This window comes from Gymnoscopelus microlampas, assembly GCF_963454915.1.
Source record: "Gymnoscopelus microlampas genome assembly, chromosome: 22".
Taxonomy (NCBI): domain Eukaryota; kingdom Metazoa; phylum Chordata; class Actinopteri; order Myctophiformes; family Myctophidae; genus Gymnoscopelus; species Gymnoscopelus microlampas.
In genome coordinates, this window is record NC_139959.1 from 13,878,082 (window position 1) to 13,900,725 (window position 22,644).

At 43.0% G+C, this 22,644-nt stretch overlaps 2 protein-coding genes across 5 annotated transcripts in view; one reads left to right on the plus strand and one right to left on the minus strand.

Moving 5' to 3' along the window:
- Window positions 1–1,440: 1,440 nt before the first annotated feature.
- On the plus strand, window positions 1,441–19,716 carry cspp1a (centrosome and spindle pole associated protein 1a; the record flags this gene model as incomplete). Its single annotated transcript, XM_084048099.1, has 30 exons — window positions 1,441–1,509; window positions 2,399–2,462; window positions 2,553–2,650; window positions 2,788–2,868; window positions 3,595–3,693; window positions 3,786–4,177; window positions 4,297–4,377; window positions 4,998–5,089; window positions 5,190–5,286; window positions 5,570–5,627; window positions 6,039–6,373; window positions 6,504–6,622; window positions 8,221–8,275; window positions 8,704–8,818; window positions 8,996–9,143; window positions 9,306–9,449; window positions 9,691–9,794; window positions 10,046–10,192; window positions 10,865–10,948; window positions 11,037–11,138; window positions 11,310–11,379; window positions 11,597–11,723; window positions 12,526–12,579; window positions 13,125–13,264; window positions 17,066–17,200; window positions 17,359–17,393; window positions 17,569–17,620; window positions 18,166–18,278; window positions 18,469–18,628; window positions 19,505–19,716. The coding sequence occupies 30 exons, from the start codon at window positions 1,441–1,443 to the stop codon at window positions 19,714–19,716; spliced, it is 3,582 nt and encodes a 1,193-aa protein (XP_083904225.1).
- A 475-nt stretch (window positions 19,717–20,191) lies between these two features.
- The window catches only part of arfgef1 (ADP-ribosylation factor guanine nucleotide-exchange factor 1 (brefeldin A-inhibited)), a 36,082-nt gene continuing 33,629 nt past the window's right edge, over window positions 20,192–22,644 (minus strand). For all 4 annotated transcript variants that reach the window (XM_084048920.1, XM_084048919.1, XM_084048918.1 and 1 more), the window contains exons 30-31: window positions 22,099–22,216; window positions 20,192–21,612 (exon numbers count right to left, since the gene is read on the minus strand). In XM_084048920.1, the coding sequence (XP_083905046.1) occupies window positions 21,391–21,612; window positions 22,099–22,216 (340 nt within the window). In that variant the 3' untranslated portion in view covers window positions 20,192–21,390. The remainder of the gene's footprint in view (window positions 21,613–22,098; window positions 22,217–22,644) is intronic.

Here is a 22,644-nt window from a genome sequence, read left to right on the forward strand (position 1 = left end):
TCCATGGTCCTTGACATTAAAATGTTTGACACTGGTTTAAACAACATATAGGGAACATGCCCAAAATAAGCAACTTCACTTAGGAACAAGCCCCAAAAAACACAACCCGCAATTACCAATATTTACAAGCAACTTTACAGGAAAAACAAGCCCAAAGTCACTTATAGTAAGCAGTCATGGCAACACCGGTGACAGTGGATAATACCATACCAACCAACCATGGCCGGTATGGATGTTTATGTTGCCTTATAGGTGTGGAAATGTCTGATTGTACCTCTCTGGAAAAATCTAACATCCAACGTTTGTTACGTTTGATTAATTTATTTGAGAGATTATTTTTCAACAATATGATATTCTTCTAGACTATTTTAACGGTTAGTTGGAAACAGAACACCCCCAATAAAAGTATGGTTTAGTCCGAAGTAGAGCGCAAAGAACAAACAGGAACGACACTGACATCTAGTGGCTGTTTGTAGAAAGACAATGATCATCGTGGAAGGTTTTAAAGGGCAAGACCACTTTGGTAGAGGTTTGGGTTGTGTATTTACCTTGCCATGATGTAACTCCAAAGTACCCAGTACTTTTTTTTTTAAATAAAAATGTCAACTTCCTGTTGATTTTGCCATTTTTAATAAGTAGAAAACCCGGACTGGATCGGCGGATCCGGATCCAGATCTCCAAATAGTAAAATCAACAGGAAGTTGACATTTTTATTAAAAAAGAAAACAGTACTGGGTTTGGTAATGCTCTATATTGTCTGAATCAACTTTGTTTGGGTTCATTTACATGTTAAAAGAGTGACTTTGAGAGCTGTTTTACTGTAACATGTAAGTCAATGAGGAGCATATTTTGAATTATCAATTTCTAATCAATGGAGCATTTTTTTTTTCTTGCCCACTTTTGGAGTTACATCATGGCAAGGTAACTACACAACCCAAACCTCTACCAAAGTGGTCTTACCCTTTAATTAGAACATTTGAAAATTACTTTATAAATATATTGCATATTACTCGTTAACTTTGCAATACCATCTGTGTACACTGTGTCGAGTAACACATTAGCTGTTATGTATTGTGTTTGTTTGGTCTTCTCTCTCTCTCTCTCTCTCTCTCTCTCTCTCTCTCTCTCTCTCTCTCTCTCTCTCTCTCTCTCTCTCTCTCTCTCTCTCTCTCTCTCTCTCTCTCTCTCTCTCATTCGTAGAGCGAGATTTGAGTGCTGGCCACGCGATACTTGGTTGGTGTTGTGGTCGCCCTTAGCAACGTGCTGATGCTTGTGTCGTGTTGGCTCCTCTAAACCAAACACCAAATAATTCAGCCATGTAGCTATCATTCTATCCAGTATCCTCTTTTAACAACACAGCCATGGTTAACACTGGGTATCTGCAAGCCATATCTTTTGCTTTGATCATTTAATGATTGAATAATAACAGCATGGATGAAGATGGACGTTTTGGAGGAACGTGAAGTAAATGCATTACAGTACAGTGACCCACCATATCTGGAGATCAAGGTACTACTATGCATAGTTTTATTCAAGATTCAAGAGATTTGTGTGTGTGTGTGTGTGTGTGTGTGTGTGTGTGTGTGTGTGTGTGTGTGTGTGTGTGTGTGTGTGTGTGTGTGTGTGTGTGCGTGCGTGCGTGCGTGCGTGCGTGCGTGCGTGCGTGCGTGCGTGTGTGTAAGTGACATATGCTAAACACCTGCCCTGTAATAAACACCTGCCCTGTAAATAAATATCAAGTGTATAATTTACAGGGTGTGCAAAAACGATCATTGTACAGACTACACTACAGGAATGGTTCTCAAACTTTTACATTTCAAGGTCTCCCCTTAACTCTGACGGGTCCATTTGGTTCCATTTGTACACTGTCAGAGTTACAGACTTGTAAGGGTCCATTTAGACCCCCCTAAAGGAACCCGGAGAGTCCCTGGAATCCACTTTGAGAACCACTAGTCTACATGATATATACACTTGCAGCAGAAGGCTGGCCAAGGTATATAGTTTAAAATGCTGAGCTGCAGTCATTCTAAGCAAGACACAGTCCAGACATGTAAATCATGTGCAGGAGATGTACCAGAGCCCCCATCATCAGAACGCTCTTGAGTTATAGATGAGCATAGAAGGATTACAGGGTGTTCTGTGAGACTTTGAATCGTCTCAGCTTTCTGAGGTGGCACAGGTGGGGAGACGCTGTCCACAGTGATGTACACCGTTGTATGTCCTCTGACGTTGCGTACAGAAATCCTCAATCGTCTTTTTGGTTTTACTGGCATTCAAGAAGAGGCTTTTGTCCTGGCACCATGAATCACTTTGATGACATCCTTTTTGTTATTAGAAAAGTTAATGACATCAATTGTTGTATAATATTAGCATCATCATGTATTTGTATCCATTGTAGACGAGGGCTGAAGACACAAGAAACACAGCAGCTGCATCTCTTTCAGCTTCAACAGGAGGCAGAGGTGTGGTACACATGTCTGTCATATTAATCAGATGCCACCTTTTTGGTATAATGTGAGCTAATTTTGTTAATTTGTTTTTTTTTCTATCAGGTTGTGGCCTAATTTCACAACTGGGAGCAGAATATGAAAGGAAGAAGCACAGACTCCAAGAAGAACTCCGTCAGGACTTCAGATGTTATGTTACAAAGGTCAGATTAAGCAATCACGCAGGGTATGATTAATACCCTATTAATAGTTTAGAATTTGAACTTGAAATTGAATGATAATTACGGTAAGGTCTCACACATCCATGACTATGATACTTATTTTAATATTCCTCTTCCAGAAAGAAGTTCTAAAAGGTGGAGGGCCTGGCCCACAGCCCCGGAGTCTCTCCCTACCTATTGATGAGAGAAGATTTGCTAAGGTGTGTGTGTGTGTGTGTGTGTGTGTGTGTGTGTGTGTGTGTGTGTGTGTGTGTGTGTGTGTGTGTGTGTGTGTGTGTGTGTGTTATATATTTTATCTTAATCCCTTAGATTATAAAACACCAAAAACACAATTATGAAATGATGTGTGTTTATGTGCCTGTGTGTGTTTTAACTGTGTTGTGCATGCATGGGTAAACACGTGGTTTCCATGGCCATCAGTGTTCCACCCTTTAGTCATATGTCATACCTCAGCTTGAGCTGATGTAAAAAGTTGATCGCATTTCCTTGCGTCACATAGCAACTGCTTTAGTTTACATTTGCTAGAAAAAAGACAGGCAAGTGTCTCAACTCTTGTCTTGGCGTAGCTAACCAAATGTTGTTCAATTGTAAGACATATCAGTGGCTTGATGGAGTCATGAATGGATCTAAAATAATACTGTGTGACAGGTATGGACGGTAGAATAAGGTGCTGAATACAGCTGTCTTTTGTTGTCACTTTGATTGTCATGTTTTCTCAAATTGAGAGTGGTGATGTATAGCTATTTTGGAATCGGTTTCTACTTATGTTTCTGCTTCATTAAGTAATCAGTGGATAAAGAAAGATATGCGTCACTTTCAAACACTCAATATTGTGAATGTACTGTATACTGTGTGCACGTGAGTCATCCACTGAGTCACGAGGAACCCCAGAGACAAACAGCTTTGAATTTGTGTTCTGTCACCAGGAGCAACTGAGAGAGGAGAGAAATACGGAATACAACCTCTTCCTCAAGAGACAAGCTGGACTGAGACGTTTAAGACAAACATCCCCTGTTGCCTCTCAGGTAGAAGTAAAAAAGACTTCCTGTTTTTCATAGGTTTGTGTTCCATAATTGAATATGCTCCACCATCGCTCTGCACATTCATATCTCTACAGGTTCAGGTGTTGGACGCTCCACACTCTTCTTCTCCAATTCCTCTGCTGCCGATTACTGAGGTCCAGCCAAGCGTGCTACAGCCAACACACAAGGAGCAGCTCCCGTTTACGAGGGATGCAATCACTCAGACCAAGGCAGCAGGGACTGGAACGGGAACACAGAACCCTCAGAGGCGAAGGCAGTGGCAAATTCACAGACTGAACAATCCCCGGGAGGTCTGGGAGGGCGAGCCAAGGAGGCTCAGAGGGCTCAGGGTGGACTATAGCTCCGAGGCGGGGCAGAACACAGATGAGGATGATGAGGAGCTGGAGTTGAATCACCAGAGAGCGCAAAACGGAAACATCAGAGAGCCTGGACACACAGTGAGAATCCAGCAGCACAGAGCTGACAGGTGAGGTGTAATCCTAGAGTTTTTTTTGACAGCCACCCTCCTGCTAGGCTAGGGTCATATTATCACATGTGTTAATCATATTTCATATTGCTTTCATCTGCTTTGTCTTTCTGTGTCAGAGTTCTTCCAGACACAAAGGAAGTGTATGCCCCGCCTGGTGTTTGTGAGGAGGACAACGAAGACAGGATTAGGAAGTCACAGTCAGCAAGAACAAACCCCATGTATAGTACTGTATACTGGTCACCCCGCTATTAAACAAATGGGATTAGCATTCCTTTGAAGCATTCCTTTCTCTATTGATTAAGGCAGTATTGATTGAATGGAGCCAAAAACAGGAAAATAATAAGACAACATAATTACTCTTAATAGCAGTCATGCATTTAGTGCCTTTGAGCACTTTGTTTTCCTACCTGATTATATTGTATCTTTGCTTCCGGTTTATGCAATTAGTTTGCCTGCAAATTGAGCCGCCTCATCAATAAGCTTTTAATATGGAGGACTGTTCTCTCTGATTGAGAGTACGCCTTGGGTCAGCTCCAAGTAGACAATTACTCACCACGGTTCCATCAGACAAGCTGCATCGATTTGACTTGGAGGCTCTCCTCCCTGTTTCTAGGCCACTGGGTGGAAGGCTCTGGGGGGGGGCAGACTGTGATTTGTGATAGTGTGTGATGTGAAGCGCTGGTGCACAAGGCTTATGGGGGTGTGGCTCAAGGGGAAACAGATTGATAACCTGCTAGCTTCATAGAGCATGCTGTCGTTGATTTGCCAGGCGGATTGGACTGTCTCAGACTCTTGACTGTCTATTTGTGTGTAACAGCGCACAAATGCCAGACAGCATGAGGACCACAGAGAGATCCAGGTCTGCTGCCAACAAGGACACAGCTGAATTCACCACCGGACTCCTGATCGGTAGGACCAACTCTCATAAATTACAGTTTTCAGATGCATCTTCTTCATACCTTCTCCGCAACAATATGCTAGCATCTTGTGGTTTTGTGCTATGATGCAGGGGCAACGGAAAGGAATTCGGCCTCTCAGATGAGAAAGGAGCGCTACAGGCAGGAGCTGCTGGAACAAATGGCTGAAGGGCAAAGAAACAAAAGGAAGTGAGTATCAGCATACACAAGGTGACATCAGTTAAACGAGATAAAATACGTGAGGGGATTCTGAGAAGCCTGAATCAGCCTGTATTTTTTCTCCTAACCTGCACTGATTTGATCAGCCATTTGTCCTCCCCGAAATGGTCTTGTATTGTGAAGAGTTGAATATGATACTTCATATACTTTAGATTCTGCTTTAGTTTCAGAGGGAGTAGACAGTGTTTTTAAAGAAGATATTATTTTGTATTATATTGTTTTGTCCCCCCCCCCCTCCCTCCCTCCCCCCCAGGGAAAAGGAACTTGATTTGAGAGTTGCTGCCACTGGGGCTGTAGACCCTGAGAAGAAGGTAAAGCAGAGCAGAGTGCAAAGTACTAAAAATCCCTTCTTGTTGTGTATCATTCATTCATTTTGCTGTTGCATTTGATACAGTGGAAGATACATTTTGTTGCATCACTTCATGTCACGTTTTGATATGAAAACTTTTTCAGACACGTGTTGATGTGGCCTCTTTGTGTGTTTGCCATTTTATCTCTGAGCTGTTTTGTGTTTTCATTATTTTCATTCAAGCCTTGTCTTGTCACTCGCTATCAACACTTGTTACATTTCACACAAATTGTTTTTGCAAGATCATAATTCAGTTGATAGTATTCTATTGATGACATGGCACCTTGCATAGCAATTTGTATTCATGTGCACATTTCTGTTTTCATTAGAAACATATTCTTTTCTTTTCTACATATTGTGTCATTTCATCTAGCCTGACCGCATAAAGCAGTTTGGGGCAGTTAACCGTGAGTATACGGGCTGGAGACGGGATGTTCCCTATAGGCCAGGGGTAGGCATGGACGCCTTGGGGACCACGGCAAGAACCCAGGACGACAAGCCACCAGTGGGCTCGGGTCCCCCAGACAAACCTCCTGTGACCTTCCCCTCTTCAGCCCTGGACTACAGCATTGCCCTCGGTCACAACACTGGAAGGACAGCGGCGGGTTTAGGGATGGGGGTGGGGCTGGGGGTCCCTGGACTGTCCTCTTTTAATGAAGACTTCCACAGGAGCCTCTCAAACACATTAGGAGAGATGGTAGCACCAAGGTATCTTAATTTCCCCATTCATTGGCTTTATAGTTAATTTCAATTAACTATCAATTGATGATCTATTGATTTAGGTGTCTGATTTTATAGAAAGTTTGTTTATGCATTGTTTTGTATTTTTGGTTTTCAGACTTGCCAATATTCCTCCTCCCAGGCCCCCCACTCTAACGGATGCATACAGGACTCCTTACGATGAGGCCTATTACTACTATGGCGCAAGAAATCCACTGGATCCATACATGCCCTACAGTCAGTATACGTATATGCTGTAATATCACACCCCTTTTTAGGGTGTGACCATTGACCAAGCCAATAGACAGGTTTTGTTTGTATGACTGGCTGTATGTATGTATGTAGGTATAGCTGACCCTTAAAAGCAAACCAGTCACATCTCATGCCACTACATGCATTACATCATGAAACAGAACCACATTTGGCCATAAAAGTGGTGCAGTAACACTGAAACCTATAAAGAGCATGGAAGTTTGGTTGTAATCTATGTAAAAAAGGGGGAAAAGTTAGTTACACCATCGTTGTTCTTGTGAAGCACTCTTGTTTATTTATTTATTGGTGAAGTATTTATACAGATCATTATTTCCATTTGGTCAAATGAGGCTAGAGTACATAGGCCTGCATGTGCACAAGCAGCCAGCCTGTATAACGTTTGGGGCTTCACCACTGAACACCACTTGGTAATTTGTTTTGGCCATAAATTGCACACACTGTACTTAGCTAAAGATTGGCTAAATATTTGACATTCATGTCCTGTTTCAGCCAAAACAATTAAACTCTGGGCATGGAAGGATGTTGGACCATAGTAACTGTGTGAAATGAAGTCTTACTTTAAATGAGACAGATTTGTCATACTGTCATTGATTGATTTATTGATTTGCACAACAGGAATCATATATTCATATACACAGTGCACTACTTCTTTCCTATGAAATACTTTTTCTGATGATTCAGTGCTTTCACATTGACTTTGTAGTGTGTGGTAATTTAATGTACAGATGGGAGTAATCCAGTGGGCTTTAAATAACCCCCTCAGATCCCATAGAGACCTATTACCATTTATCATCAAGCCACTATTTCACCCCGATCGATGGCCAAGAGGATTTTGGCACAGCCATTCATGAATCTCATTTGACCACAGCACTGATTTGACTGGTTTAAGTGGATATGCAGATGCTGAAGAATCGGGCTTCCACCATTTGGTTGCATTTATTTTCATTCCCCATTTTTTTGTTGCCAGAATCAAGCTCAATGAGCAAAAATGCAGCTGAGCATCCAACTAAGTACATGTATTCAAGTACTGTACTTAAGTACGATTTTGAGGTACTTTTACTTTACTGGAGTATTTCCAATTTTCAGTACTTTTACTTCTACTCCACTACAGCTCAGAGGCAAATATTGTACTTTTACTCCCCTACAATTATTTGAAAACTTTAGTTATTAGTTACTTTGTAGATTTTGATTATTTATACAAAACAACCACTTCAGCCCTATATACAATTCGGCCATTTGAAAATAGCCAATCAACAAGCTCACAATGCGCCACGATGCGACGCATTGTGAGCTTGTAGATCTGCTATTTTCAAAAGATTTGTATACATTTTATACATTTGAAAACTTGAAATGGGACATTCTGCATAATGAATATGTTCTACTTTTACTCAAGTAAATTTGTAATAAACAATGTGAGTACTTTTTCCACCACTGTATACTAGGTCCTCTGCTTTTTTCCCTCTACACACCAAATCCCTTTGTCAAAAATAGCAGATCTGCAAGCTCACAACAGATCTAGGGGAAGCTAAGTTGATTTGTTTTTTCTACTCATCTCCCATTAGGAGGAACACCTGTTGGAGGAATGGCACCACCCCATGGACCTAATGACAGCCATGGGTCAGTGTCTGTTTCCCTACCTGAACTTAATAGACTTATATTGAATTGGATTAATTTAGATAACAATGCTAAATGTACACACTTGCATGCCATTGCAATTACAAATCGCCTAAACAGAAAGTGCCTGACTACTCCCCCCCCCCCCCCCCCCCCCTCAATTCTGTCTTTCTGCCAGTAGGGGGCGTCCAGACCTAACATTAGCATGTTGTGTTCACTGCTGTACACAAACATGTACCATGACTTATTACAGCTGCATTAAGTCTCATTTATACTTGGTTGCATGCTAGTGTTGCATGCAGTAGATAGCAGATATACAAGCTCAACACGTGTCACATTCGTGACCCGTGGTGAGCTTTTAGATCTGCTATTTACTGAGCATGACACCAGCATGCAACTAAGTATAAGTGAGACTTTATATCTGTCTTTAGAGCAACCATCCAGCATGACGCATCTTCCCTGTCTAATGGGGTGCTGCTGCCTGGGGAGAAAACCAAGCACACCAGAGAGAAGGCTCAGACTTACCAAGAAGAACTTAGACAGCAGGTACACAATCACATCTATTCTGCATGGCTGGAACATTAGCATTTAGTAGATGTGAAGGGGGGGGGGGTAGTGCTGTCAAAGTCCTTACTTAAAAGCTATGAATCTAAGGTTAGCGAGTTGGTTTAGGTACTGTAAGTGTTCTGAAGCGAGACGCCTATATCTTCCTTTGCGTCCCAGATCAAAGACAGCGAGGAGCGCAGAAGAAGAGATAGACAGGAGAGAGAGCGGTACGACGCCAAGATTGAGGCCGACATGAAGGCGTACGACCCCTGGGGGAGAGGAGGAGGCGGCGCTCCTATTAAGGACCACAGAGGAAACCTCATCAGTGTGTTTGCTATAATTTTCTCTTTTTTTGCCATCGCCTACAGTGCATTCATACATTGACGCCACATTTTATACTACTTTCGTGTGACGGTGCTTTCAACTAAAGACGTAACCAGAACGATTATCTGAAGGTAGTAAAATAAAGAGTCTCCAATGCCCTCAGGTGACCTGAAACAAATGCACAAGATCAACGAGACAGCGTACATGAACCCTCAGTCCCGGGACAGGAGAGAGCCAGACGGCCCTGCGGCGAGGAACGTTCACACTCCTCGAGTTGAGGACAGGGCTCCCTCCTATCAGATATCAGGTTGTCATCACTGTTCTTCTTCTTGGTGTCCATAACGTCCATCACTCTGAACATTACGTTTGTGCGTATGTTTATGCCATAAATCCACTGACAATATTCACACGTCTTATTCACACGTTGTTGGGTATGACGTAAATAAGAGCAAAATGGCCACCGTGTGATTATGGTCAATAGTGCAGTACATTACTCTTCATCGCCAGTGGTTGAATTTCTGTTTCACTCTGCTTTGGTTCATCTTCAGCAGGCCGTCCATCTCCGTTTGCCCGTGGTAACGTGTTCAATGCTCAGCCCACGCCACAGCAGCTCCACGAGCAGGACACTTACAAGGACTTCCTGAAACAGCAGGTAGAGATAAACACTTGAACCCTTGCGTCCCTATTCTGGGGCGAACATTCAGGGATTGGTGTAGAAGGAAAAACAAGGACGGGACCAACTATAGAGCCCTGGGGGACCCAGGTCAACAAAAGTATATAGGGTTTAAGTGGATAACTGAGCCTCATCCATCAATATGAAGTGGCCTCAGGTTTGACATGTGGGTGAGGGAGGGATCAACTAAAACACAGGTTAATTGTATTTGTGTGTGTCGCTGTGGACAGATTGAAGAGAAGAGGCGAAAGCAGGTGGAGGAGAGGGAGCGCATCCAGGCAGACGAGGAGAGGGAGGACAGGAGGCTGGCGGAGGACAGAGCCCGCATGCTGCGGGAGTACGAGGCGGAGCAGGAGAACAGGAAGAAGAAGATGGAGGTGAGGAGTTTCTCCATCCAGACTGGCACCAGAGGAGTATGATATTTTGTCTGGAGGAGGAGATCAGACGAGGGAGGAGGCAGCATTTCCACAAGTTCTTAGAAGGAACTGAGGAGAGCGGCTTCATGGTTCAGTTCAGTTCATCTCTCAGCACAGCTCCTACAGCATTGGTTCTCAAAGTGGGGTCCGGGGACCCCCAGGGGTACTTGAGGGGGTTCCAGGGGGTACCCATCAAAATATGTGAATATAGCATCACAATAATTATGACCTTTTATACTTTGGCTATTCAAAAATAGCAGATATACAAGCTCATAGCGCGGCACCGAGTGCCGCGCAATGAGCTTGTAGATCTGCTATTTTTGAAAAATCGTGAAAATGTGTGCAAATCTTTGAATATATATATATATTTAAGCCAACATTTGTTGCTCAAATCTTTGCTTCTGGGGGTCCCTGGAACAAAATATTTGAGATGGGGGTCCGCGGTCAGATACATATCATTTTGGGGGTCCTTGACATGATAAAGTTTGAGAACCAATGTCCTACAGCAGTGATGGTTCCCTCTCTTTCTGTGTCCTCTCTCTCTCTCTGTAGCGAAAACAGACTAACAAAACCATGATGCGTCAAGCAGACGAGCATCAAGGGGAGGAGGAGAAGAGGAGGATGAGGGAGGAGGAAGAGAGACAGAAGGAAGAGAGGCAGAAGGAGGTGCTGAGACTGCAGCGTGAGAACGAGGAGAAACGGGAGAGGCTGGCGCAGGTGAGTGATTCTGAAGCCCGTTACCGGCAGCTTCTTCGTTTCCCTTTCAACGTTTCTGACAATCAAGATGGCTCTCCCTACCATGTAGCTGCGGAGGGAGCCTTCTCCTCCTGTCCCAGCTCTGCAGAAGAAGCACCAGGCCTCCAGGCCCCCCTCTGCCATCAGCCAGCTGTCCTCTAGGCCCATGTCTGTGAGTTACTGCAACACAGAAACAAAACAAAAAAACAATCCAACCTCACAAATACGTTTGCGTGTGAGCTCACTCTCATTCTTGTATTCTACACAATTTAAACACTCATTTCGTTCTCTCACAATCCTCGTAATAATCTGTAATAATTATAAATACATATAAATGTCTCAGGAGCTGTCGACATCGTCGGTGCCGCCCTCTCCACCTGTTCCTGCCAGGAGAAACCAACTCAGAGCCAAAGGTGAGACCGTCTACGAGTGTGGTTGCACACTCCAGTGGAAATGAACGTTTCCATGCGTGTTTCAACCACTAAAATGGGGAGCTATTGCTCTCAGACAGTAGGGCAATATTGAGTGTAGAGGACAGAAAATGCGAAGCCACTATTTAGCCACTACTAGACTAACATTTCTGTTCTTTTGTCGCTTCCCTTCTTCCTATCCCCCCCCTCCCTCCATCAGAGGACCAGCGGGGAGTACTCGGTGAGTTGTCAACCTTGCGCAAGCACCTGAGGAGTGAGCACAGACGACTGGAGGGTCAGCTGGGTCAGACGGATGGCGAGGAGACGGACACACCTCTTCCCACCAGGTAAGCACAACTTTCACTACTCCCCTTACGTGACTGTTCTAGAAGAGGGAGAATCTTGTATCATATGCTTCCTGTTTAAAGAACAGGAAGAGATATACTTACATTTTCAATTAGCAGCACGCTGCCTTAGCTGGTCTCAGTTCAGTGAATACGGCCCAAGGTCTTGCTCATTAGGCGGAGACGCACAGAGCTGGTTCTGGTCTACTTGAATGGGAGTTTTTGAAAATGTTCTATTGCTGCCTGAAAGGGTTTTTCGCTAATGAATATACTAATATGACCCAGGTCATCTTCCCATAATATCTGCTCTGACTTGCTTGCTTCAGGGACTCGGGTTTAGTGCATTACTGTACCTTCATGGCAGAGTCACCTTATAGGCCTATGGAATATAATTATGAGATTCCTGATGTCAACCATGCGCGTAACAAAAACACGGCCTACTTACATACAAACAGGTCGACTACAAGTCAGTGAAGAAATGCCTTTGAACCGGTGCCAGCCTCAGGGCTTCCCTGTGGTTTCAGAGTAAACTGCTTCGGCAGAAACCTCCACGCTGTATGACTGAGAAAACCACAGGGATGTGATTGACCTCCACATGCCCGGTGTTGTGGTTTTTCTGTGATTTTACCACTAGCTTCATCAATAGATTCTTAATTCCTTCTTGAATGAAACTCATCCAGGCTCACCAGGGCATGCACAGCATTGGGGGGTCATGTATACAATAAAATCCCAAATGGAGTTTTCGATCAATTTTGACCCGCTTGCAGTTAAATGAACACTGAGGATTTTATTGTGTATGCTGTAGCAAGCGCTGGGTGTGGTCTACTGTGACTCATCAGACCATCAATGTTACTGGACCGTAGACGTTGACACCCATTTTGCATTATAATGTGTATTCATAACGCATCATAAAGCACAATGTGTGGTCATTATGCATTATACGTTCAGCGGAACATTATAACTACCCTAACTCAGTCAGTTATAAAGTGTCTTTGTTATAAGTTATGTATAATTATACGCATTTATAGCGAGTGTTATGAAGCCTTATAAGTGCATTATAAATGCATTATAAATGTGATTATAATGCACTGACACAACTTTTAAGTTGGCGACCAGCACTTATAATATAGGTTGTGCATAATGCATAATTATAAACATTTATAACAAGTGTTAATAAGTATTAGAATGCATTATAAATGCGCTTGTGAGACTACGGATGGAAATGAGCTTCTAGCTAAATCCGGCATGTTTACATGAGATCATGTTCAATTGATTGAATGCTTGTAGATGTATTGAATGTTCATTAATGTGCACTTCCCACGTAAATAAACAAATAAAGTAAGTAAAGCTTGTAATGCATTATAGACACGACCATATACAGTCTTACCGTTTCGTTTTTCCCAGGCGAAGAGGCCGTCCAAAGGTGGACATGTTTGAGTTGGCGCGGATGCGTGCTGCCCAGGGGGCAACCAGGAGAGCCCACTCTGGCCATGCACATGTCAACACACAAAACCTCAGGGAGTTCAACCAGCTGAAATACAGAGGTAAAGTCACATATTTGTTTCTGTGAAATGTGCCGTGACATAAATATTTTCTTAGAGGAGTATTTTTTACTGTGGCACCCATTCTGGCTATTGTCTATCAATACAATAGCTGATGAATAATATGATACAGAACAATGAAACGTTCACTCAACTTTAAGACAGTCAGAAATACAACAGTTATCCAATGTTGCTGGTCAACTGCTGAGCTTCTGACTAAGGTGAAATAAAATCCCAAAGTAAATTAACTCCCCTCAGGTCCGTCAGAAAGGAGCTGATAAACTGAATAGAAACGGTCTCAGGTTATGACTGATCCTGTTTTACAGGATTATGTATATGTCTGTCGAAAGGAGACCATGTCATGCCACTATATGCATGACATCACAAAATACAACCACCTCCTTCCATACAGTGGAGGACAGTAACAAAGTAGATTTGCTTGAGGAAACCACTCACAATAAACACTCTCAACAGTGGATGTACTGTATAAAAACTACTCGACTGAAATGACAAATTTACCCGGGGCAATCGATGATAAAGTGTGTACTCTGCACTATGCACCATTTCTTTGACTGATATTCTTGCCCTGCGTTTGTTTATTGTGTGTTTTTAGGTTGTTTTATCATGTTTTATTGAATTGGAGCTTCCGAGCGTAAGTTTTTCACATGTATGTACCTAAAAAGTGCATCTAAGTGACAAAAAAGTGAATCTGAATCATAATGGTGATGGACGCTGTTACGACCTTATAAGGTCTAGAGGATATAAAAGCACAACATATTTCAAACAAAGTCAGGGTCAACCAAAAAAGTGTACAGTTTATTAATCAACTTAAATTCACAAGGGATAAACAAACAGGGAAAGCAAGAACGTCAGGGTTGCCAAAGCCAGAACAACCCTACCTGAAAAGAAAACAATCGAAACTACACCCAAACAAAAAGTGCAATCTAAACCCCCGGCCCCTACCTAAGAAAAACGGGGATCAAAGGGGGAACAAAGAAAATGGTGGCACACCCCTACCAGCTTCCCTGTTCAGAGGTACTCAGGAAAAGGTTTGGGATGTAATTAAGAAATAGCTTATATTAGAATTGTCTATACTTTAAACACTCAGTATTAAAGGTGCCTTCCGCACTAAGCCGGAAGGTATGGCACACAGCCTACAGACCTACTAAACACTAGCTAACTAAAGCAAAAAGGGATCCGCAGCATGTGGTGTTGCAATGGTAAAAAAAGCATATGGATTGTTCTTTCCAGCCCTTTATACTGGCTGTTTGATTTGGGGAATGAAGTCCAGGTGAGCCCCAATCTCCACGCCACTCCTCCAATCTCCTAGGCCACTCCCACCTTCATTCATCATGCAGCACTGAAACTACTGACAGAGGGTTAGACACACAACCACTATGGCCATATAGGGCCGTAACAGACGCATACCTGACATTACAGCTAGATAGGGACATTATTACGTCTTATCTAGCCGTAATTATTAAGTTAAACACCGCCTTATTGTGCCTGTGAAAGGCTTTTAATGCAGCTGGATTGATCTTCAGCCCAAGAACAAATAAATGAAAATCACAATGGCAGTGCTTTTTGTTGATTAGATCGCATTTCAATGCTGAAGATTTTATAGAACTTTCTATAGGCTTTGTGTCTGTAGCATAGTGCTTCAACAAGCAAGTCAGTAGCTACATTCATTGGGTGGTTTCAGAGAGTTATGGGCTTTTATAAATGCATTGTTAAAACAATACAGCAATGTGTTCATATTAAGAAGAAACTGTACTTTTGAGGAAGGAAGTACTCCCAGTTCCCAGGGACTTGTTTCCATTGTGGTCCTATGTATTCAATTCATCAACAGAGCATAGAATATTAACACATCAATACAAGTCATCAACAACCTGCCGCCACCTGGTGGTCAAATCTAGGATTGCAGGACTTCCGCATTTAAAACGCTACTGCACGTCCTTCTATCGTCTGAAACCCTAGTACGCCTGCTCAAGTCCTCCACATTTGAGCTAAACTCAACCCCATCGTTAACTCAACTCATGGATCTCAAATGTGCTGTTGGTTTGAGGACAGGGACGTTGTTTTTTACGTAAGACAGTATAGACACAGATGCACTTGTTTTCTTTATATTGGTAGCCAAGCTCTAAATGACATTTCATGTCAGTCTTGTTTATTTTAGATAGGAGAGTGTAGACTGTAGTGTAGAGACACAGGAAACTTAGGGCAGAGAAAGACACCCAAAGACATAACATGATTGGATTTGAACTCGGGCCCTCACTCACAAGGAGCATACAGTATGGTCACCAGGCACCCCATCCCTCCGCCCCCGGGACCCCCCACCCCCCTCATCAAGCCTCTGTCTCTCCACAGTGACATTAATCTCATGAGGTCATGGGTGGCTCATCATAAAGCTCCTCCATCAGTGACAGACAGTTTGGCCCTGTACACACAGCACAAGGCAGCAACAAAGGAAATGGCATTGGACCGTTTCCCAGACTGGCTTAATACAAGGCTGTAGAGAGAAACGTGCAACTTCCAAAACTATAGCAAAATGTGGGGAACAATAAAAATGGGCGCCAGTTGTGACAGAATACAATGCAAAGGAAGGAGGTAATGTGTTTGCACAGAGAATGACCATGATTTTAACCACTTAAACACTACTGTAGTGTATGTAGGCAGAGATGGGCAGTATTTTAAATACGTATTTCAAATACTTGTATTTTGTAATTTGTATTTGGCTGGGATGGAAACAAATCAGATGTCATTTGTATCAAGACACTTTCAGATTCTCTCCGACTCTGATTGGCTTACCCGCCCTCAGAACATGAGAGGCAGAGTAGGGCGGGTCTTTTGACAGACTTAATATCACCTTGCCTCAACTAGTGAATGAAGCCTCATGGAAATTTCCTTATGCATTAAAGATAGTTTACTTTTGTGATAACTACATTACTACATAATCCATAAATAGTTTGCTGTATTTTTGCACCCATCTCTGACTGTAGGTCTACTATACTTCATTGCCCCCAGGAGTCTATACTAAGCCCCCTCCTTTTTTTCCCTTAAGAAGAGATTTAGTGTAGAATCTACAACACCAAATCTCTTCGCCAAAACAAGCCATCTACAAGCTCACAGCTTGTAGTTCTACTATTTTTGCTGAATGTTAGCCCCAGAATAGGGTTCATATGGTTAATGATAATAATAATAATAATATTGTGAAAATTAGCTACTTGTCAACTCAAGTATACTATACTGTATCTCTCTTTTATTTTTTGGTCAGGTATTTCAGACACCATCTTGAAGGAAAAGTACAATATTCCCTGGTAATGTAGCGGCTCACATTAAAGTGTGGGAGCCTCACAGACTGCATCAGATCAATTCTGTCCGTTCAGTCCTTATCAGGGCCGCAGCGCAGTCAGGCTGCAGAGTTGCTGAGTCACTGCCAGGCGGTTGTTTCAGGCTGGGCACGGATGGGAGAGAGGATGCTGAAAAAGCCGGGATAGGAGCGATTAGATGCTATCTTGCCATATACGTTTACTGTTGGGTTTTCTGTTTCAGTCTCCACATAAGATCTGATCTGCCAGCCCCCTGGCTTTAGCTTTCATTTCCTTTTTTTTGTGATTGAGTGGCCGATGACTGACCTGCCATGCCTGAGGAAATCCACTACCAGTGTGTCCATCTCTACACCTCTAATGTACACACAAGCATTATTGATGCATCAGTGGTAGTGCATGTGATGTGATCGGAAACAGTCACTGAGGCAGGGTTGTGTGTGTGTGTGTGTGTGTGTGTGTGTGTGTGTGTGTGTAGACACTGAGTCTCGCGAGGAGGTGCGTTACGTGTACCCCGAACCCCCCAGTGATGAGCACAGTCTGGATATTCAACAACAAGCTCTGCTCCGTGAGCAGCAGAGACGAATCAAGAACATGAGGACAGATGAGGGAGGTCAGTGGCCTAACACACGCACGCACGCACGCACGCACGCACGCACGCACGCACGCACACACACACACACACACACACACACACACACACACACACACACACACACACACACTTCCATTTTGTATTTTGTTATTTGCGTCATTGTCTTTTCTCCACAGAAAACATCAGGCAGCAACAGAAGCACCTTGGTCCTGTAAGTGTTTTGTTCACTGTGTTCCTTGTTCTGTAATGTTTCAATGCTCAGGCTGGGCAAATAGATTTAGAATGGACTACTCTACTCTCTTTTCCAGTTCAGCATATTTTATTGGGACCACTCTCTTTTTCAATTCAACATGTTTTATTGGTTCTTGTCTGTCTCTTCTCCCCAGAGGAACACGCATGCTGCTGCTTGCCAGAGAGAGTCTGAGAGTGTTTTCATTGGTAAGCTTGGCTAAACATGGTGCACTCTTTAAAGACTGCTGCCATTCTGCTTTTACTGCTCAGTTATGAACACAGTATTGCTCACTGCAATGTGGGAACTGAGCTCTCCCTGCACACAGCTCAGGGTGTGTGCACCTCTGTCTCTTGGAATTTTGGCTACATTTGGCACAGTCATAGAACTGCAATGATATAATTTGCTAGCCAAGAAAGGGGAAGGGAATGGGATGCTAAGTGAGTCTGTGCCAGGGTAAACGTGGCACATGACAGACCATCTTGCCCACACAGCTGCTGCTATTGCTAGGTGAGCCTATGCCAACTTTAGGGTGGTGAATTGGCAAAGTTTGAGGGGCCAGGTGGGAAATGTTCAAAGCTAACGAGGCTCATACCCTTTAATAGCTCCATTCATTCCATTAACAGTCTACGCTGAGTAGATGGATATCTAGAAGAGAGACACTTTAACATGGGTTTTGGGTCCAAGTTTGTAATACTGACATGATACTGACATGTTTGTAATGATGACGATTTATCTTTTTGTGTTTTGTCAGATAACTACAGAAGTGATGCTCGTTTAAATCCGGCTCATAAGCAGAGGTCTCCTCAGCACTCGGCAGAGGACAGGGAGAGACACATACCTCTCCAGAAGACAGACTACCCTGAAGTATGTAACTTATATTATTTACTATATCACTTCACCACCAGAGCTGTAGTATGGCCTTCTATTGGCTGTCTTGGGGCAACAGTCCAACAAGTCCATCAGTTATGTCATTTGAGACTTGCTAGTATCATAATAATAATAATGAAACTTTCATGGACTTTCATCACTGTTTTGTTTCCATCATGGTCTCCAGGAGGTGATCAGACCTTCTGCTGAGAGGGAGTATGAGATCCAGCCAGATGCCCAGTCCCTTGAGTCAGTGAGCAGTCTGAATGTGGAAAGGGTCAGGGCCCACAACCAGCACCGCATTAGGAGACTGGACCTTTATGACAAGAACCATGACTTCAGATCAGGTCAGAGCAATCATTTAGTGCTTTGTGCGTTTAGGATTGCATTAACCTGAGCACTAAATGAGCAAAACACTATGTAATGCAAATAGTTCAATAGGATCTAACTGTCGCCTACTTTAACAGATTAGTATAGAGAATATAGCGCTCAACCTTCAAGCATTCCGGGGCACTTCAGGAGTCTTCAAGTTTAACTTATTTTTGGCTTTTTATGCTTTATTTCGGAAAGGTCAGTGACAGTGTAGAAGAGACAGGAACCCAAGGCCAGAGAGAAAGTAGATAGGCAAAACATGTGGGTTGGATTCGAACCCTGGTCCTCACACCAAGGAATTATTATACCGTAAAGCACTGGAGCGAACAAAGCATTTCACATTGTGACATATTCAGGTGGGCTCTTTGCTTGTATAACACCAGGTTCCGGCTCACATGACTTTCCATTATTTCAAAATACATTTCGGAGTACATTTATTGTCTTTTAAAATCTTTATGTCTAATTCTTTAAAAAAACACATATGTTAAGGCCTTTGCAGACAGGGTGCGATTAGTCGTTCAGTTTTTACCGCACGCGAAATGACGCACAAAATCGAACTGGGTTCGATTGAAAAAAACACATCACCGCAGCCACTTGCCGCACAGCAAATTCGGAGCCGGTGTGCATGAGGTCATAGAGAACCATGTGTTCATTTAAAAAATGATATTGTCCGTTTTTTTCCGTGCGAAAAATCGCACCCCGTCTGCAAAGGCCTTTATACTGTTGTTACTCTTATGCCAGCACCCAGAATGCTACTATAATTATTCTTTGATTTCCAATAGCTTGATGTTTGGATGTCTGTGACTGCATAATAGAAGTATGTGTGACACATGAACATCTGTATTGTCCAGATGGGGTATTGGGTGATGACGAGGACATCTTATCTCTGCGCTCTATCCGCTCTGCCCTTGAAAGGCGTGTCTCCGTGGAGACGGTTGCCACGGAGCCGTGGCTGCGTCCTGGCTCGTCAGAGGTGATGAAACGTCCGGGCCGAAGAGAGAGACCGGCTAGTAGAGAAACACTGGACCAGCACTGGGACAGACCCACCACCTACCATGGCTAACAGGGGTTAGCCGCAGCAGAGAGAGAGCTCTGCAGTCATCCATAGCCCTGGGACTGTAGCTTTCGGTTCACCGTGGACAGCAGACATTACAGCAGTGATTATGACTTGTTTTTTCTCTGCAATTATCCCCATTTTCAGAGGGGGCATGGCTGATGTTTGCGCCGCGCTTCTTTCAAGCTAATGCTGAGACAAAATTTGCACTGAAGCCTTTAGATTCAGCCTATTCTCCATGAGATATTGAATAGTTACAAACACAAGGGTTGTAAGTGTGGGGCATTATGTAAGTTACTGTATGGTAGAATGTACAGCTGTGAATGTACTAATAACTTTAGACCTTCATGTTAAAATGTTTTCAATATACTGTATACCAGAGATTATTTTTAAATAAACAATTTGAATATTACTGCTGTTTCGCAACCCTGTTAATATTTAAATAGCGACTCGAAAAATGAATGATTTCAGCATTTCAAATCAACCAAGTTGAAAAACTTTATTGACCTAGAACCTGATTAGAATGCCAGATGATGTATTGTACAGAAAGTTGTACAGTATCTTTTTGCAACATAGAAAACTTTACACTGCTGTACCATATACATTTTTGTTTTTCTACATCCATGAGCAGAAATGCGTCCCCATCCATACACTTTAAAGCACAGCTAACAGTATTCATTGTTCTCTATACATATAGCTTTTCCCCAAAACCAAAGAAAAACAAAACAAAAAAATGTAATATATTATTAACTTTAGATTTTGTACACAAGAGTGAAAACTAAGATCAAACATGATACAGACCAGTGACTCAGAAGCAGCTCATGTCTGGGTGCTCACCTTCTTCCAGTTACAGTTATCACCCCCCTCCGTTAAAAAGCTTAAGAACATATAAAATGGAATAATTTAACCCTTCACTTTTCAAGCTTTCTCATTCAATTGCAAGTCTTACGCAGGATAATCTGTGGGAGATGGTACAGTCAAATAAATTAATCACAAAACGTAAAATCTCCAGTGCATTCAATAAACAGATCAAGTGCAGCGAATCCAGAGACGGAGAAAAAAAAGAACATGGAACAAAAATAAATGAAATCTAGTGTTATAAGATTATATTACAAAGCGGCAGATCTGTACAACTAGTTTCATCCAAGAGGCTATCGATGCTAAAGTTAGCCAATCAGCGGTGCAGACGAGAGATCGGTATTATCATTGCTCGACCTGGCGCCACATTTCATGGTTACTGTACTGTATATGTCATTTTGCATGATGTTGAAACCGTTCATTCCTTACTTTTTTTTAATATACAGTAAGAAGCACACCTTGTTTATTTAGTTTTTAATATATTCGGATCCTTCTGAGAAAATCAGAGACATTGATAAAATTGTCAGTGTTACGTATCAGTAGTCAGCAAGATCCAGTTGAAGAGTCACTTCTCCATATTCAAGGCATCACTTTCCTTCAGGGATATGGTGTATGCGTGTTTGTGTATGTGCAAGTGCATACATGTGTGTGTGGTAAGGGGGTGGGGGGGGGGGGCAGGCTGTTCAATGACCAGCAATAAAAGTCAAGTGCACTGATCACGTGTACCGTCAGCGTGGATTCTGAGGCGATACAGGCCCACAGCAGGGTCAGATACGGCCTCAAAACGAAGTGGGGTTAGGGTGGGGTGGGGTGGTGTGTGAGCCATTACTGAGCCTCTTCCCCAGCCTCTCCCCCTAACTCTGCAGCCGGCGGTGGCTCCGCGTGCGACGGAAGAGGTTGTGGCGCGGCCGCGGGCAGCCGTGCGATCTGGAACACGATGCCGATGCGCAGGTAGAATTTCCTCAGGACGGCGCGGAGCTCAGGGATCAGGTCAAACTGCATGATCTCACACAGCAGAGGGTAGTACCTGGACGCATGGGCCTTGAACTGAAGACGCACACACACACAGAAACATGCTTCCTGGTTACTAGGCTACTTGTTGGGCTTTTGGGTACTTGGCAAAGACATCTGTACAAGTGGATCATCAATACATCGTTGCTGTTGGGCGGAAGGAAACCTTGCATTTCCTTTTTTTACCCCCGAAATTAAAGCCCTCTTTTATACTTCATCGATGCCAGGTTGAAAGGGGTTAAGTCTGTCTGTGGGTTTTATAAATATTTAACCTGTGAAAAGTATTAACAAGAGCTTATAGACTAAATAATAACTACATTGGATCCATTATAAAACCTTTTTCTTTCTTCTCCATTTCGTGAAAAATGTATGGTTTTGGAAATACAAGTTTTCCACCAGACAGCGATGATATATAGATGGTATGATGCTGAATATTCTGGAACGCTTCACAGTAGTGTGTGTGTGTGTGTGTGTGTGTGTGTGTGTGTGTGTGTGTGTGTGTGTTGTATATACACTCCTTACTCTTTCATCGTTGATCTTCAGCACCTTGGTGAGGAAGAGAAGCAGCAGGTTGGTCCAGGCCTCTCTGTGGCTCTCTGAGGTCAGAGCCAGGAAGTACGCTACAGCCTCACTGCACACACTACCGGACACACACACACACACACACACACACACACACACACACAAGGAGAGATGTCAACTGTACAATAACTGTAATTCAATACATTTAACCACTTAAGGAAATAGCAGAATGTGACGCGTTCTTGTGAGCTTGTAGATAACCGCAGATCTACAAGCTTACAACGCATCACATTGCAATGTATTGTGATGCATTCTGAGCTTGTAGCTTGTAGAAAGTTTTGCCAATGACCTGCGCAAATTAGGGACACGGCTCAAGTGCTCAATTTGAAACTAAAAGCACAACAGGTCGTTAATACTACCGGTAGGTGATCTCTTAATGTGTGTGTGCAGAAGCTGCACACTTCCCTGCCACGACAGTGCATCACATGAAAACGTCCAAAAAAGGAGCCTAACGAAGACCATTCTGCTTCATTAATGACTAATTAT